Source organism: Rutidosis leptorrhynchoides, chromosome 4 (assembly GCF_046630445.1).
Source record: "Rutidosis leptorrhynchoides isolate AG116_Rl617_1_P2 chromosome 4, CSIRO_AGI_Rlap_v1, whole genome shotgun sequence".
In the NCBI taxonomy this organism is placed as follows: Eukaryota; Viridiplantae; Streptophyta; class Magnoliopsida; order Asterales; family Asteraceae; genus Rutidosis; species Rutidosis leptorrhynchoides.
The window spans coordinates 467,473,399-467,489,959 of record NC_092336.1 but is presented as its reverse complement, the minus strand read 5'-3'; the positions used below and the strand labels follow the sequence as shown (position 1 = coordinate 467,489,959).

The following is a 16,561-nucleotide window of genomic DNA, read 5'->3' as shown; positions in this document are numbered from 1 at the left end:
CATGGATTGGCTTCATTTTATCGTCGGTTTATTCGTAACTTTAGCACGATCATTGCCCTGGTCACCGAATGTATGAAAGGGGGTCGATTTTTATGGACGGAGGACGCCACTTATGCTTTTAACGAGCTTAAGATGAAGGTAGCTAATGCTCATATACTCGCCTTACCTAACTTTGATGATGTTTTTCAGGTGGAGTGTGACGCATCTGGCTTAGGCATCGGGGGTGTTTTAAGTCAAAACAAACGCCCTGTGGCTTACTTTAGCGAGAAGCTTAATGATGTTAGACGAAAGTACTCAACGTATGATCGTGAGTTTTACGCAATCGTAAGGACACTTGAAACCTGGCGCCATTACCTTCTGCCTCGCGAATTTATATTATATTCTGATCACGAATCCTTGAAGTATATTCAAGGACAACAAAACTTAATCCCCGACATGCTAAATAGGTGGAAGCCTTACAAGCGTACACCTTCGTGATCAAGCATAAAGCTGGTGCTCTCAACCAGGCCGCAGATGCGCTAAGTCGTCGACCTGTTTTACTTGGTACTATGCAAGCGGGTGTCTGTAGGTTTGAGATTATTAAGGACTGCTATCACAAGGACAGAGACTTCAAGGAAATCTGGGCAAAATGTCGTGAAGGGGTGTTTCGCTCATTCTTTATTTGTGATGGATATTTTTTTAGAGGTACGAAATTATGTATTCCTTTGGGTTCCTTACGCAATGCGATTGTTATTGAATGTCATGCAGGAGGTTTGGGTGGACATTTTGGTACAAATAAAACTTTGGCATTACTGAAAGATCGTTTCTATTGGCCTTCTATGGAAAAACATGTTGATCGTATTGTCACACGTTGCCGGGTTTGTCACGTAGCAAAGATGCATGGAAGCAATGCGAGACTCTACACTCCCTTGCCTGTTCCTAATGGGCCATGGGAGGATGTGAGTCTTGATTTTGTAGTAGGCTTACCGCAGACCCAACTTCTTAAAGATTCAGTTATGGTGGTCATTGACCGATTCTCGAAAATGGCCCATTTTATACCTTGCAACAAAACATATGATGCTAGCCAAGTGGCCCGACTTTATTTCACAGAAATTGTGCGGTTACATGGGATTCCAAAGACGTTAACATCGGATCGGGAAGTTAAATTTGTTAGTCACTTTTGGAGAACGTTGTGGGGGCGTGTGGACTCGAAACTTCAGTTTAGTAGCTCCCACCGTCCTCAAACTGACGGGAAAACTGAAGTTGTCAACCGTAGTTTGGGAAATTTACTAAGAAGTCTTGTAGAGGACCATCCGAAGCAATGGGATCACATGTTACCTCAGGCCGAATTTGCTTTTAATCGGTCTGTTAATAGGACTACTGGCAAGACTCCTTTTGAGGTTGTGTATGGTCGAAATCCGTTGACTCCACCCAATCTTGTGCCTAGACCGATGCTCACTGATGTTTCTAATGATGGACAAGTTAAGGCTGACCAGTTTAAAGACCTGCACAAACAGGTACATGAAAGGATCAACAAGTACAATATTGAGTACAAGAGGCGAGCAGATACGCATCGAAAACATGTGGTTTTTAAAGAAGGTGATCTTGTTTGGATCCATTTGCGAAAAGAACGATTTCCGGGTGGTCGTTTTGGTAAGCTTAAACCACGCGCCGACAGTCCTTTTCGAGTCCTCAAGAAGATTAATGACAATGCCTACAAAATTGCACTTCCGGGTCACTACAATGTGTCAGCTACCTTTAATGTTGCTGATTTATCACCGTATCATGGGGACGATCTTGACTCGCGGTCGAGTCTTTCTGACGACGAAGGGAATGATACAGGTACTATGCAGGTTGGGCCCTCACCAATTGGGCTGCACGATTATTTTATTGGGTTGCAGAAGGGACTTCGTGCTGGATAAGGGTAAAGTCAAAGTCCAGCTGTAAGCATGAAGAATGAGTCTGGGATAAGGATGCGGTTGTGCTTATCTCAATTAGTTTGTTATTTTTTTAAGGTCGTAGTATAAAAGAGTTATGAGTCTATCTTGTTTAGCAGCTTTTTTTTTTGTTATTTTGAATTGAGCGATTAGTCGTGAATAAAAACATTCAAGTCGCGGTTGACTTGTTTGTTCCTTTCTTGTGCGTGAATTTGATTTGTTTAGCCACGATCTTGCATTACTGCCCTTAAGAAAAAAGCTAAAATGACCAAGGGTGAGTCATCTGCTGAGTCATCCATGACTCAGTTATTGGCTGTAAAGCTAAGCTAGACCAGCTGTTACTGGTTGTTACTCATAACAACCAGCACCTGAACCAGACTCCCACTCGTCTACCTCGAACCAGCAACCAAAACTAAAAGTGAGAAAGTACCACAATTGTGGTAGCAAGACTCATTTGTCCTATCATTGTCTGGTAACAAAGAGTTGCAAAAGACATATCGTGAATGATAGCCAAAATTCCATATATTACTGCTTCTCAAACCCTAACCACATATGTTTCTGCCTCTTCAAGCAAACCAAGAGAAAGGAAGAGATCAAAGAGAAATCAAAGTCCACTAACAATCCTTAGGGCAATTTTTTAAATACCTTATATTATTCGTTATGACATAAGGGTCTTTTTTAAATAACTTATATTATTCGTTAAAGTCTAAGGGCCTTTTTTCACTTTGTTCCAGGTACTTAAATTCTCATGACCGGCCCTAGACGAGCCCCCGAGCGACGATACCCGTAACTGGGTGAATTGCGCACATTGACGCCCCTTCCGGTCACCACCTGTTATTGGTTATTGTTAAATGATAACCTGTCTCAAAAGTTCAACAGTAGTTTGGCATTAACGATTTTGATTAACAGCAATATGAACAAAACTAGCATTCATTAAATAATTTATTTATGTTGGATTGTGGAACTACTAATCCAATAATGCTAGGATGGAAAAGACATATATGATCTTCATCACTGTCAACATGAGATACATAGAATGACAGACAAAAGCAAAATATGTAAATGGCTAGAGATAAAAGATACTACTATGTAACAATAATGTGGAAACAAATAACCTTTTGCAGCGCACTGATCTTTCAGATAGCACAATCCCATCATATATTTCGTACTCCAAGCCTCTTTAGGACTCCCTGTGACCAAAAGGATCTTATTAAACATAAAAAACCATTAATTCATTTGTTTTCACGCACTAACAATAAACACTTGACATTAACATTGGCAAGTATATAGGGATCACTAGTGCTATTTCTGTCATGCTTCCTTGTTGTACCTCACTAACCAGTTACAACAAATTTAAATCTACATAGAACCACATACTAAGACCAAAACATATATGTAAAACCGTATCACTCACCGGATTCGTATTTAAATGCTCCCTCCAACCACTTCTTAAATCCCCAAGTTTAGTTCATCAACAGTTCCTAGTTTGAGCTCAAATTTGATTTGTACGTGTGGTCTTCTAGGATCTGAGCTTCCACACGTAAAGAGATAGACACGAGAAAAATGTAGGCACTACGCACAAAACATATACAAACCAGTATAAACAATCAGAAGTTCTTATTTTCTTAAATTCACCTGCAACTTGAAAAATACAAACAAACCTGCAAGGAAGATGACGACATAAAAGAGACTTTGAGAAGCCTGTGCTGCTTCCATATACTCAATAGTACAACACTTCATTCGTTCCCTTTCTTTCTCTAGTACACGATCAACATACCTGCAAAAAAGAACATGACCATAATCACCATTAAAGCTCAAACTCATGCGCACTAAAGAACATAAAACATTCATAGATGAAGAAAATTACAGCTGTGTGATAATGGAGCTTTCAAGAGTATCAGTACTGTTCATGTATGCATCTTGTAAACGATGATCATACAGGAGTGAAGATAAATCTACGAGCTGTTCCTCAAGGCTCTACCATCCAATCAATATACACCACGTTACATCATACAAACTTCGTGTTACATATATTCATAGTAAGGTAAAACTCACATCCAAATACGTTTCAATCCGCTCGACTAATTCATGAGGAAAAGGTTCGGGCAAATTTGTTTCTTTTTTGTAGAACTTCTCGAGCCATAGCTCAGTGGCTGTCTTGTTCTTCTTACCCTTCACTGGTTCACCTAAAGGTGTTTTTAGATACTCACCAACAAAAGCTTCAACAGACTATAACCATAACCATAACCATAACCAATCGGATTAAATTAACATTTTGGAGAAAAGCAGCAAGAAGAGTAAGTCAACCAAGACAATATTTACCTCTGACATCTCTCGAATCCTTCGGAGAGCAGAATCGACACGTGCATATATTGTATTTCTCTGTCACCAAATACAAGGATCAGCAATCACTTTTAAACATTATGATGTCTTGTTTGGTAGCACAATAGTTAAATCATGATTCTATAGTTTACCTTTAAACAGTTAATAAAAACCATTTAATATCAAAAACAAATATGAGAAATTGATGTTTATTTACCAATGTAACATCGTGAAGCAGTTGACTAAGCTTAGAAACATTAGAGAATGGTCCAAATGGATGGCAACCGACTGCAAGGAGCCAATTGACAACAGGTCTTTCATGAATATGAGAAACCGTCTCGTATGGTGCACTCAATCCACCCACAACAGATGCTAATCCGGCCACTATATGACGCTGCACTTGGGATGGAACAACATGTACCCTCTCTGTTTCGGAGACGTAACTGTGCAATTCCACAATCAGAACATAATATATCCATAATTACATGTTTCTTGATTAATATACTAACATCCCGGATCCATATCTCTAGGTTGGATCATGCAAGACATTATGTATGAAATTTACTTGTACTCGTAAAACTAACTTGTAAGAAGGTACAAGAAGCTTGAAAGATGAGTAGGTATGATGTATCATGATGAGTCATGAGGAAAAGGATAATATGATGACATGGTAATGATAATTGCTGATATGGTTACCTTAAAGGTATCTTCTCACTTCCATGTTGAAGTACAATCACAACATCGTTACTAGTCCACAACAGGCTTTCATCTTCCATCGTAAGGTGCGGATCTACATCAGCTAATGACAAAACAAAGCTGGAAAACAATAAAGTGCCATATGAATGGTTCTAAATGAAAAAAGTGTACAAGTAATACATTGCATACTAATGTTAATTTCCAAAACGAGAAACCCGTTGCTTGTTTCTTTTGTATTTACCAAATGGCAGTCATAATGAGATGCACATTAGATGATATGGTTACCTAATTTATTCAGTATGTATCAAAAGACAAGAAGGTTTCACTCACACAGGGACCACTCTCGTTCCATAAGTCCGGTGTACGTCTCCTTGTTTTTTCTGCACTTTTTTGTTTTTCTGCCCCTTAGTTTTAAGGTTATAAGCCTGTGGCGGTTTATGCTTCAATAATGAATCAGTCAGACCATCCATCTCATCCGTCCATTTCTGTAGACAACAAAAACTAGGTGTAAAAGTGAAAAGACAAACAAACACTATATAGCGACACACGGGCTGATAGACAGGCAAACAGGAAGAAAAAAAAGCGGGCACACGTCGGTTAGTTTTTTTTTTAACTCCAGAAGGTCTTTAAGTGTTGAATACTTGACTTAATTTAAACTAACCTGGCGGAGAAAAAATTTATCAGAAAGTGATGGGTCAGAAACCTCAAGTAATCCAGCAGCTAGTACATCTGCAGTTCTGTCCATTTCCTACAATAATAATTTAGATCAAACAAGGAATTCAAATTTTTTAAATGTTCTAAAATCATAGCATGGTTTTCTTACCATCATTTTATAAAACTAATCCTTCAGGTTATGATGTTATTAATCACATATTAAAAAAAAAACGACATTTACAAAAGTGCCAATCTAGAGTGGATCGCCGCCAATTAATGAGCCAATGAGGGATTGATGACAAAAATGAGGATAGGAGAAGCTTTGGTGACCCTACTTGTGAAAATGCAGAATTATTCCAACAAACTAACTTGCTGTTCAAAAAATACAAAAATAAAAAACCAACAAAATAAGTAATAAAATAGCAATATATAGATGTGGAGTAGCACCTCTTTAAGGATGGCACCATCCAAATACATCTTCGTGTGCACATGGAAACGCCCATCCTTCTTTGTTTCCTGAAGAGAATGTCCACGCATGGATTTCGAAACAGCAATTGCCAATTTCTCATGAAGATGTAACGAATGCGAACCTCCGACAATCACTACTTCCTCTCCCTTGTGCACCATCTTCTTAACCTGAAAAAGGAATGAGAGCAAGCATGAGAAAAATTTCCAATCCAGCTAAGCAATCAGCAAACTTAGTTATAAGGAGTGAGGACTTAAATTCCACCATGATTTGGCTACTTTTAAAACCTTAATCCATGTTTTAGTAGACTTTTTAAATCAGTAAAAAAAACAGCAAGAATAGATTTTCTTTCAAATCAACAGTTAAATTAATCAAAGTACTCTCCAGAAGAAAAGCCCACCTCCTCCTCAATCGCTTGAATATCTATACTGTAGTTTTTGCCTTTTTCCATGATATTATAACGATTATGATTTTGTAGGACGATTATCGGTATCAGCAACCTCATTGCTACATCTACAGTTTCAAACCTGAATCCACCAAATAGTAATTCAACAAAACATTTTCATCGGCATGCACAAGTCCACTATCAAATATTATGAAGGTACATAGTGAATACTTCTATGCTTTTCAATTTTTTCCTTTTCGGTTTTCATCTTCAAGACATACATAGGTGAGACATATAATTACAGTCCTTTCATTCGAGCAAGAATTTTGAAAACATAGAATAGCCTATTTAGTATTACATCAGAGTATCAAGAATTGAACAAGTACAATATGTCACACAGTGTATTAAATTCAGACCTGACATCCGGAGCAACAAGATGCTTAACTATGACCACAATCAAAGCAGCAAGCTGACCGACAAAGTTGTCACGCGTGCTAATTACATCAGCATTGATTCGAGGAAATATCACACTTCGCAAGCGAGGTATGGTCGTTGAACTAACACTTCCTTCTTCAGTTTCAAGTTTCCCATATGTGCATGGGCCCGCTGAGATGTCAACTATGACAAATCTGAACATATGAGGAACGCCAAGACAATAGTAAAAATTCAACTCATTTTAGACCACTAGGCCAAAATAACATCATTAGCCTTTGTGTAAGATAAACATGATATTTGTGACTTAGGTTACAGTTGGGACATTGAAGAGGATACAAAGATGCTAACTCGAAATCAACGATCGGCCCAAATTACATTAGACTTGAGCATATGTACCTGCCGGAACCAAGCCAAATTTGAGATGATCCTCCTCCACTATAACGATAACGATAAATGTAACCTCCCTCTTGTTTCTTAATATCTTCATCACTTAACTGATCAAGTCTTTTGTACATAAAAGTATCAAGATCAATATCCTTATTCCTAGGATCCATTCTGACCTGTAACACAAGAGGCAAGCATGGCGAAACAGGTCATCTTAATATAAAGAACCAGTGTGACAAACAACATATCGGGTAATAATTTCCCAGCAGATACATTTGAGTCACATCAGGGCTCAAAGCTTAAAAAAGTCAGAGATGCGTTAGATCATACTTTATCAAAATTCACAATAAATATAGCAGTTGGTACGGGTCTATCAATCTCTTCAGCAGAATATCCTATATTCTCAAATAAAAACAGATAGGAGTATAGCTTCTGAAATTCAGACTCTACAGCAGCTGCGTCTATCTCGAACGCCGGCACTTCCCTTCCAAAATCAGACTACAAGAAAACGTTTAAAGTAAAATTTGATTAAGCATAAACATCGATCAAAACATAATAAACAATCAACCTTACCTCTTTAGCAGTACCAGCAGGAACCATGGCTGCTTTCAGAGCCTTTTCTAATGCTATCAATTCTGGCTGAGCAGCCTGTTAGTAAGTAGTAAAAACAAACATGCGATGATGAGAACAGAGCTTTTCACCTATTGTCCTTGAAATATGTACTTCAAAGGGTGATGATCCTACTAAAATTTCTAAAAACGATCTGAACGGAATGCGTAAGTGCAAATATTATGAAAGTAAACGAATGTGGGCTCTGTGGATTAGACTCCGTATAAACAGATATGTAAAAGGAGTTTACCTTAATTACATTAAATACCATGTGATGTTCAATATCCAAGGGCTCGCCCGTCTCCAAACATGAAGGCCTGTGAGAAGGGAAGCCAACTTGAAGAAACTCTTGCAATTTATGAGGATCTAGAGTGTATCTATAACCACCGTCTCCACTGAAACCGACAAGGACGACATTGACTTCAAGTGGGACTTGGAAGGGAACCTAAAATTGAAATTCAAATCAGTAATTAAAGCAAAAATACAGAATAAGGGAGACTGATCATGATAGAGGGTGCTAATTACTACCAACTTTTAAAACGCAATTAGAACGCAAAATGACAATACTTATTGTATAGAATTATAGATAGATTTAGTGTGTGTTTGATAAAACTGAATGATTAAACGCTCAATGATTCATAATATGAATGATTTGGAGGTTCTAAATGAGATTGGTTCTGAATGATAATAACATGTTTGATAATGATTTTGAATACAACAACAACAACAACAACAACAACAACAACAAAAACCCAATACCACAATGAGTGGTGTATGGGGAAGGTGAGATGTAGACAATCCTTCCCCTATCCGAGAATAAAGACAAGTCCTTTCTCTACCCAGAGTAAAAACACTCTCAGAAGTAGGGAAAGTCATCTCTCTCTATTCGACGGATAGAGAAATTGCTTCCGACGGATAATGATTTTGAATGGACAATGTAAATGATAGATGAAGAATGTAAGTGATGTATAATTAACTTATTAACCTTTTGCATTAAAAAACATTTTTCTTAACGCCGTTAATAAAAAACATTATAATTCTTCAATAAGTATTCTTGATACAATTTTTAAAGAGGATATTACATAAAATTTATAAATTTATGTGCTAATGGTTAAGAGAGTATTTCAACTCTAAACCATTCAGCACCATATGTCATGAACATGTCATGAACATGTCACAAACACGTTGAATGCGAAATGATTCAACATTTAGCACTGAACCATCCGGTGTAATCAAACGCATAGTCTAATTATCAATAAACGTCGTTGATCCATTGAAGTTATCGCAAAAATTATCAATCCTTCAAAAAGAGAAGATAACTAACCAAATTGAAACGATTAATTAATAATAAGTACAATTGGTGAAATGAATTGCATGGAATTGAATTGAAGGAAAATGAATTGAATGGAGTAATATGGTACCTGGGCGCGAGAATGGAGCATGCGATGAACATCTGATCGTACGGTATCACTAACGTCTTGAAACGCACTGTGATGCCACTGAGAATGATGAGTCGGATTTGTTGTGTAAGGTGTTGATTTTGATAGTTTTAGTATCATCATCATCATCATCGTTAGGATTATGATTATCACACATTTGCTTCCTAAAATCAACCACATTTTTTAATATCAATCAATAACCCTAACTATACTTAATTCCAAAGGGTTGAGGATTTAAGAATTTGCGGTCCGATTAGAAATTATTAAGTAAATTCGGAGCATAACAACGGGGAGTGTTGTTTTTGTTGAATGCTTCCATTTTCCAACAGAATAGAATAATTTATTAATTGCTCGTATTTTTTATGGGGATGATTCTCACACACTGTTTTTTGATCCTCACACACCCTTTTACCCTATTATTAGGGAGGAGTTCAAGTAAATTGGTGTGTGAGGATAAAAAACAGTGTGTGAGAATCATCCCCCATTTTTTATATTACGGAGTAATTATATTAATACTAGTTAAAGACCCTCAATTTCGCGGGGTTTATGAAATGATCGAATTTGATAGAGTATTTGTTAAGTTGATTAAAAAGCAAACAATATTAGATAAACCACAAAAGGTTGTGATATATCCAATAACATAAATAGACCCATAATACGTTGCACATATGTAACTATCAAATGATTCTAATAAGAAATGAATATGAGTAAAAATACATACGAAGTTGAAATTAAATGATTTACTTTATCATGGATGGAAATACTAAATAGATACATATATAACTATTTCATTAGAATGAGCGTCACAAGAATTGACCCATTATATAGACCCACGAATTCGCGGAGATTTTTGATGGATGAATCGCCATTGATTTGTATGAATCACTATATCTTGCATAATATTTGTTAGGTTTATAATAATAAATTGATTCAGTTGCAATATTAGTGTTACCTGACTTATAATCAATGTAGGTTTTTTGAATCCAAAAACAATACATATAAAATAAAATTGAAAGTCTAACACTGTAAAAAGGCTAACATCCATTTCTCTAATAAAAGACCCGCGAATTCGCGGGATTGGTTAAAATAAATTGTTGCCATAAAGTAAACAGAACACTAAATTGTTGCCATAAAGTAAACAGAACACATATGATAATATTAGGTAATCCTAACCTAAACCCTAAACACTATAATCTAAATCATAAAATCTAAACCTTACACTCTAAAATCTAAACTCTACACCTTAAACCCTAAACTCTTTTAAATCCTTTGATTTAAAAACTAAATCTAAACTCTAACCCTAAACCCTAAACCCTAAACCCTAAATCCTAAATTCTAAAATCTAAACCCTGGAATCTAAACCCGAAACCCTAACCTAAACTCTAAATGTAAACTTAAAACCCTAAACCTAAACTAAACCCTAAACCCTAAATTTAAACACTAAACCCTAACCTAAACCCTAAATCTAAACCCAAAACCCTAAACCTAAACTCTAAACCCTACACCCTAAACCCTAAATCCAAACCCTAAACCCTAACTTAAACCCTAAATCTAAACCCTAAACCCTACACCCTAAATCTAAACCCTAAACCCTAACCTAACTCCTAAAAACTCTAAACCCTAACCCTAAACCCTAAGCCCTAAAATATAAACCCTAGACCCTAGAATCTAAACCCTAAAATATAAACCCTAAACCCTAGAATCTAAACCTTAAACCTAAACCTAAACCCTAAACCTAAACCCAAAACCCTACACCCTATAATCTAAACCCTAAACCCTAACCTAAACCCTAAACCTAAACCCAAAACCCTAAACCTAAACTCTAAACCCTAAAATGTAAACCCTGAACCCTAAATCTAACCCCTAAACCCTAACATAAACCTTAAACGCTAAATCTAAACCCTAAACCCTAAACCCTAAACCTAAACCCTAAAATATAAACCCTAAACCCTAGAATCTAAACCCTAAACCTAAACCTAAACCCTAAACCTAAACCCAAAACCCTACACCCTATAATCTAAACCTTAAACCCTAACCTAAACCCTAAATCTAAACCCAAAACCCTAAACAAATTAATACCAACATGTAAAAGCATGTCTATTTATATTTTACAATATTATGTTATGAAAGTAAAGGTTACACAGACAAACAGCTATTTTTAAATTGATTATAGCAGGAAGCAGCTAGATCATAGGGTATCCTTTGAAGATACACAAATTTCATTGAAACTCTAAGACCCAAATCTTCGATTGTTGATCAGATTCGAGTTGCGAATTGAGATTTAGGGAGAAAAAGGATTCTCGTGAGTAGGGTAGAATTGTTAAGCTGAAGAACCCTAATAACAAATACGGAGTATTAATCGAGAAGAATATGAAAGGGGGTTTATTATTTAAGAAGGGTATTTTAGAGAAGGTGTGTATTTTAACTTGATTTATTACCTAAAATGTTTATTAGTTCTAATACTAAATGCAGAGAATGGATAGAAACAAAATCACATGATGACTATATGACTGCTATCAGCTAGTATAACATTTGTATTCCCACCTTTGATCCTCCTTTGGAGGATCAAGGATCAGCTAAGCTCATATTGACCCTTCAAAATCACTTACCTGTTGTTATGTTGTTACCAAAATGAATAAGAAGAATATATACACCCGTTTGAGTGTATGTATTGTACAATTATCAATAGTTTCGTATTTAGTGTGCATTGATGTTACCTTCGTACATCAGGGATAGGAGGTCAAACACAACTTGTTGATATATAAATTTTTTTAAAAACATGTTACAGAAAACTATAATACCTCAATGTATCATTTGATGAAGGAGAGGTCTCAAACTACATGACTATGTTTGCCCCATAATCAAACTGGTGTTGTAAATCCAACACATCAGACAATCAATACCCACATACATACAAACCTAAACTGATGTTGTTAACAATAATAATAAGAAATCAACTAAAATACATTTTAATACTATTAGATATACTATGTAAATAAATGAATATCTATAACAGAGTTTTACATTTTAATAAATTAATAAATTATATGCATGTTTTATTTAATTTCTAAATAACTAATGGTACAACGTATTACAATAATGTCACGTCCAGACAAAAGGAATGGTAAAGTCCCCTCGTAGTTGTTTTCGGTTTTTTGATCTCTTGTGTTATTAGTTTGTTGGTGTTATTAGTTTGTTGGGATTCACTTATTGGGTTGTATTTTAGGGTATACTCGTCATTTTGTTTAATTTACTTAGTTTGGTTGTGGTTGCTCATTGTATGACCGTTCTCGTTTTGGCTCGCTTTGAGTTAGCTAAGTTATAGGTTGTTTACTCTTTTCGAACATTAACGATCGTTGGATTGGTGTATCAATTTATAGAAGATGAAGGTATTCTGTTTTTAATAGTATTCGTTATTTTAGTAAAAAAACAAAAATTAAGCTAATTTCAATCAAAATAACCCTATTAAGGTACTTGATGCCCCACCAAGTCATAGTGTAGACTTCGCAAAGATTATAGAATCACATATACATTACATTTATCTTTCTTGATCAAAACCAAAGAAAAAAAGAATACCAAAATTGTCTTTTTCCATCAATAATATTCCAAACCACTATATTGGCAATTCATTTTAAATGATTAATACACAACAAAAGATTTAATAAAACCATATAACTTTAGATGATTAACTTCATGAAAGTAAAATACAAAATTTAATGGGTCAAAATGCTAAAAGAGTGTAAGATATATAATCAAAAACCCTAACAATTGCTTATGGTTGTCTACCTTCCGTGCCAACATTGGTTCCGTCTTCCATCTGTATATACCTGCAAGCAAATATTATGTGTGATGACTTACCTTCAGTCCGGTACTATTAATATTCTAGATTACTAATTAGTAAAATGAATTGGCAAGAACCAACCTTATACATCTCAATTCTCGAGCTCTATCCTTTAAAACCACTGACACAAAGTCATAGTTTATCATTCATGAGAATGGCAATATTATAGCTACATTAAATATTTAGTCAGATAAATAGTTAAACAGTTGCTAATAATAAGGCAGAAATTTAGAAATATTGTAGTTAGTATATAGGGATTATGAATAACACTCATTATAGGTTTTTCAACATAACACCATGCTTATACACTACATATATACTTAATAGTTACAAACCACAGTCTACACACCGAGCCATCCATCAGACCCAAAAACAGTTATTAACACCAACAACTTTTCACCTTCTTACGTACAATGCTTTATTGCTAGATGATTATAGATTATATGGCATTCATGAAGTAAACCGCCACCTTACTGGCCTTGCAACAATGATATGCGATAAATGAGAATAAAACCACAATACCCGATCCCACGAATGTAGGGTATAGAGGATGCGAGAAATGAGAATTCTGAATTCTGAAAAAAATCAATTAAAATTTTTTTTCAAAAGATATACAACTTTTGATGTCTAATGCATATGATGTATAAAAAAAATAAAAATGCATATGATGTATAAGTTTATAATATTCTTAAAAAAGCATAAGTTTTGTGTATAGGGGCGGAACATCTCTAATGCAGGAGGGGTGGCTGCCCCACCTAGGTTTTGTTTTCTAATTATCAATTTATACGTGTGGTCAGTGATGGAAAGTTATGTGTATTTCTTTGATGTAATGTGTCAATTAATCCGTTAACCCGAAACAAATTAAAACTTAATTTATTATATAAATACCAACCCACCTACCTAAATTTCAAACTAATACTCGTTTGACCCATTTGCCTAAATTTTATAGAGCAGAGTTGGTTCTATATTCAAGGCTTAAAGCATAATCATAAAATTTTTATCTTTATGGTCATATACCAATATGATCAAACCCTGAATTTAAAAATAAAAACATATATTTATATATATAGTATAGATGATGAATAACAAAACTTAAAAACATATATTTATATATATATTTTGGTTAAAACTTCTTTTGAAGAGTAACCCGCCCATTTTACCAACTTCAGTGACACAAATATTGGCCTTAGAAGAAGTGACAGTTTAATGCACATATATACAATAGTAGTAATCAATATAGAGATGATTAAGCAGTTACCGCCAACACTATATTGATTTGAGCAAACGACAACAGCTCGAGCATAGACAGGAGGAGAACGGCGGTGGAAGGTGTGATGGGCATGCAAATTTATATCGTGTTAGTCGTCCCACTGTCCATATCCAGTAATATTAGTTTCTGATCACCTGCACCTGCTACAAGTTCATGCTCAAAATCCCATATGCACAACTTAAATTCTGATATAATATCATTTATGAACGATTTCACCGTCTATCCTCGATTCCAACATCTTATCTAGATCTCGAAACCAGCATGCACAACTTCTAGAAGGTGGTGGGACAAAAGGATTGAAGTTTTTGATGTGTCCGTTTTTTGGTAAGTGTGTTTGTATTTATGTGACAACGATTAATGTAACGTCCTCCCAATAGGGTCTGGAAGGAACGTCACTAATATCAAAACATACCAACATATTATAATAAATGAGAACAATACTAAATGATGAATTTAACTTTAATGAGTACGCAGCGAAAAATGAAATGTCGTTAGAATGACAGGAATAACAATATCATAAATGTTCACATGCAGAAGTAATAAATGCGATATCTCTTGATCCTATGTCCAAGTAGTATCACATAAGCAGTAAGTATAAGAGCTTGAATCAAACAGCACCTGAGACAAAACATGCTAAAGTGTCAACCAAAAAGGTTGAGTGAAGTTCATAGGTTTAACAAAAAGTTTGTCGTTGTTTTAGACCACAAGATTTAGTTTGTAAAGTTGATCTCCCGCAGGATCAAAAAGTTATGCCAATGCGTGATATTTAGACTAAACGTTCAAGTTTGCCCCATGACAAGTTGTGTCTGTCCTTGTCGGTTTAATTTCATTATTAAGTAATACAATGACTTGGTCAAATGTATCGGGGACGTTACTCCCGATAGGCCTACCCCCAATAATTAAGCATGCCGCAGCAATTAAAAATATCACTGTAGGGACTTAGTCGGACATAGCCGGGTATAGCATAGTTTAACAGTTTGGTACTTGTGTCTAAAGTGTAAAAAAGTAAAAACAGCATGTGTCTCACCCCAAGTAAAGTAAGTAAGTTTGCTAGCAATAAAGAGGGGCTATGAATTCACCTTAGTAAGTAGAGAGAGAGTTATTCCTCAGAATAAAGAGTTGAACGAGTGAGCAGGAAAGTCAACCTATTGACATTTAAGAGTAGTTAAGTGTTTTGCCCATGTTTAAGTTTAAGTATGTGTTTAAGTATAGTTTGTTTTACTAAGTTTTTATTCCTAGTAAGTTACTATTTTTATAAAGTTTCCATTTTTATAAAGTTTCTTATTTTACTAAGTTTCTATGACTAGAGAGTTTCTACTTTTATCAGTGTTTTCCATTTTAGGATACTTGCCGTATTAGATAAGCTTCCAATCACCCCTTTCCCTTCGAATGGCTAATTTAGATCTAGGGGCTTGAGCCATAGGACCCTTTAAATTGGAAATCCAAACCCTCTGCCTAGAATCTCATAGAAACTATTCGTCAAGAAAGTTCGAAGATCTATACATCTCTAATACATATCCCAAAATGTTTTTATGTTACAATATAAGTAGTAGGTTATAGGTGCTAGTAATAGTAATAGTGTATACATGTTATTTATTTTATTTTTAATTGCATATAATTTATAACATTATTTACATGTTTCGGTAAAAATAATAACCGAAGTAAAAAGTAAAAAGTAAAAACTAAAAAGTAAAAAAAATAAAAAGTAAGAAAAGAATACTTACTAGTAGTAATTCTTCAAAGAGAGAATGAGAGAAATTTTGGTGTGAGTTTGAATGAGAAATGAGGGGTATTTATACTTGAAAAAATTAGGTTAAAAGAATAAAATAATTAAAAGAAAAAGAAATATTTTAATTCTTAATGGGATTTTAAAATTAAAAAGTATTAAATGTTAGGTCATGGGATAATGCACAAAATAAAATAATAAAAGTAGTTTTTCCATTACAATTTTTAATTAAAAAGTAATTTATTTATTTATTTATTTATTTATTTATTTTTTCATTTATTTTAAGGATTTTTTTTATATAAATAAACAAATTAATTTAATGCTTTTCTAAGAATATTTGTCAATAATATTTTATTTTATTTTTTTATATTTTTTTATTTAATTAATAAATACAAATTTTGCATAAAAATAATAAATA

At 34.7% G+C, this 16,561-nt stretch overlaps 1 protein-coding gene and 1 long non-coding RNA gene across 4 annotated transcripts; both read right to left on the bottom strand.

The window, feature by feature from the left end:
- Nucleotides 1–2,977: 2,977 nt before the first annotated feature.
- LOC139844488 (uncharacterized) lies at nucleotides 2,978–9,476 on the bottom strand. Of its 3 annotated transcripts, XR_011757982.1 has the most exons (18): nucleotides 9,289–9,476; nucleotides 8,118–8,312; nucleotides 7,832–7,906; nucleotides 7,589–7,756; nucleotides 7,271–7,434; nucleotides 6,856–7,068; nucleotides 6,455–6,581; nucleotides 6,036–6,224; nucleotides 5,596–5,682; nucleotides 5,265–5,419; nucleotides 4,935–5,054; nucleotides 4,456–4,681; nucleotides 4,239–4,298; nucleotides 3,972–4,145; nucleotides 3,784–3,893; nucleotides 3,578–3,693; nucleotides 3,331–3,488; nucleotides 2,978–3,106 (listed from the first exon to the last, which is right to left on the bottom strand). XR_011757982.1 is itself a non-coding variant. In XM_071834711.1 (17 exons), the coding sequence occupies exons 1-17, from the start codon at nucleotides 9,436–9,438 to the stop codon at nucleotides 3,436–3,438; spliced, it is 2,382 nt and encodes a 793-aa protein (XP_071690812.1). In that variant the 5' UTR covers nucleotides 9,439–9,476; the 3' UTR covers nucleotides 3,212–3,435. The 3 variants fall into 3 exon arrangements, 1 of the variants encoding a protein (XP_071690812.1); XM_071834711.1 differs by lacking the exon at nucleotides 2,978–3,106 and having other exon boundaries at nucleotides 3,212–3,488; XR_011757983.1 differs by lacking the exons at nucleotides 2,978–3,106; nucleotides 3,331–3,488; nucleotides 3,578–3,693 and having other exon boundaries at nucleotides 3,786–3,893; nucleotides 3,972–4,102.
- Nucleotides 9,477–12,886: 3,410 nt separating this feature from the next.
- LOC139844538 (uncharacterized) lies at nucleotides 12,887–14,480 on the bottom strand. The gene is made up of 3 exons (XR_011757998.1): nucleotides 14,406–14,480; nucleotides 13,229–13,722; nucleotides 12,887–13,133 (listed from the first exon to the last, which is right to left on the bottom strand). It is a non-coding gene; the product is annotated as an uncharacterized lncRNA (long non-coding RNA).
- Nucleotides 14,481–16,561: the final 2,081 nt, after the last annotated feature.

Bases quoted from the DNA above. Each gene is read 5' to 3' on its own strand.
- LOC139844488 (XM_071834711.1), bottom strand. From the start codon at position 9,438: ATGATGATGATGATGATACTAAAACTATCAAAATCAACACCTTACACA. The intron at 6,582-6,855 runs GTCTGAATTTAA...TGGTGGATTCAG, and splicing joins CTTGTTGCTCCGGATGTCAG to GTTTGAAACTGTAGATGTAG. The intron at 5,683-6,035 runs GTGCTACTCCAC...TTATTATTGTAG, and splicing joins ATGGTGCCATCCTTAAAGAG to GAAATGGACAGAACTGCAGA.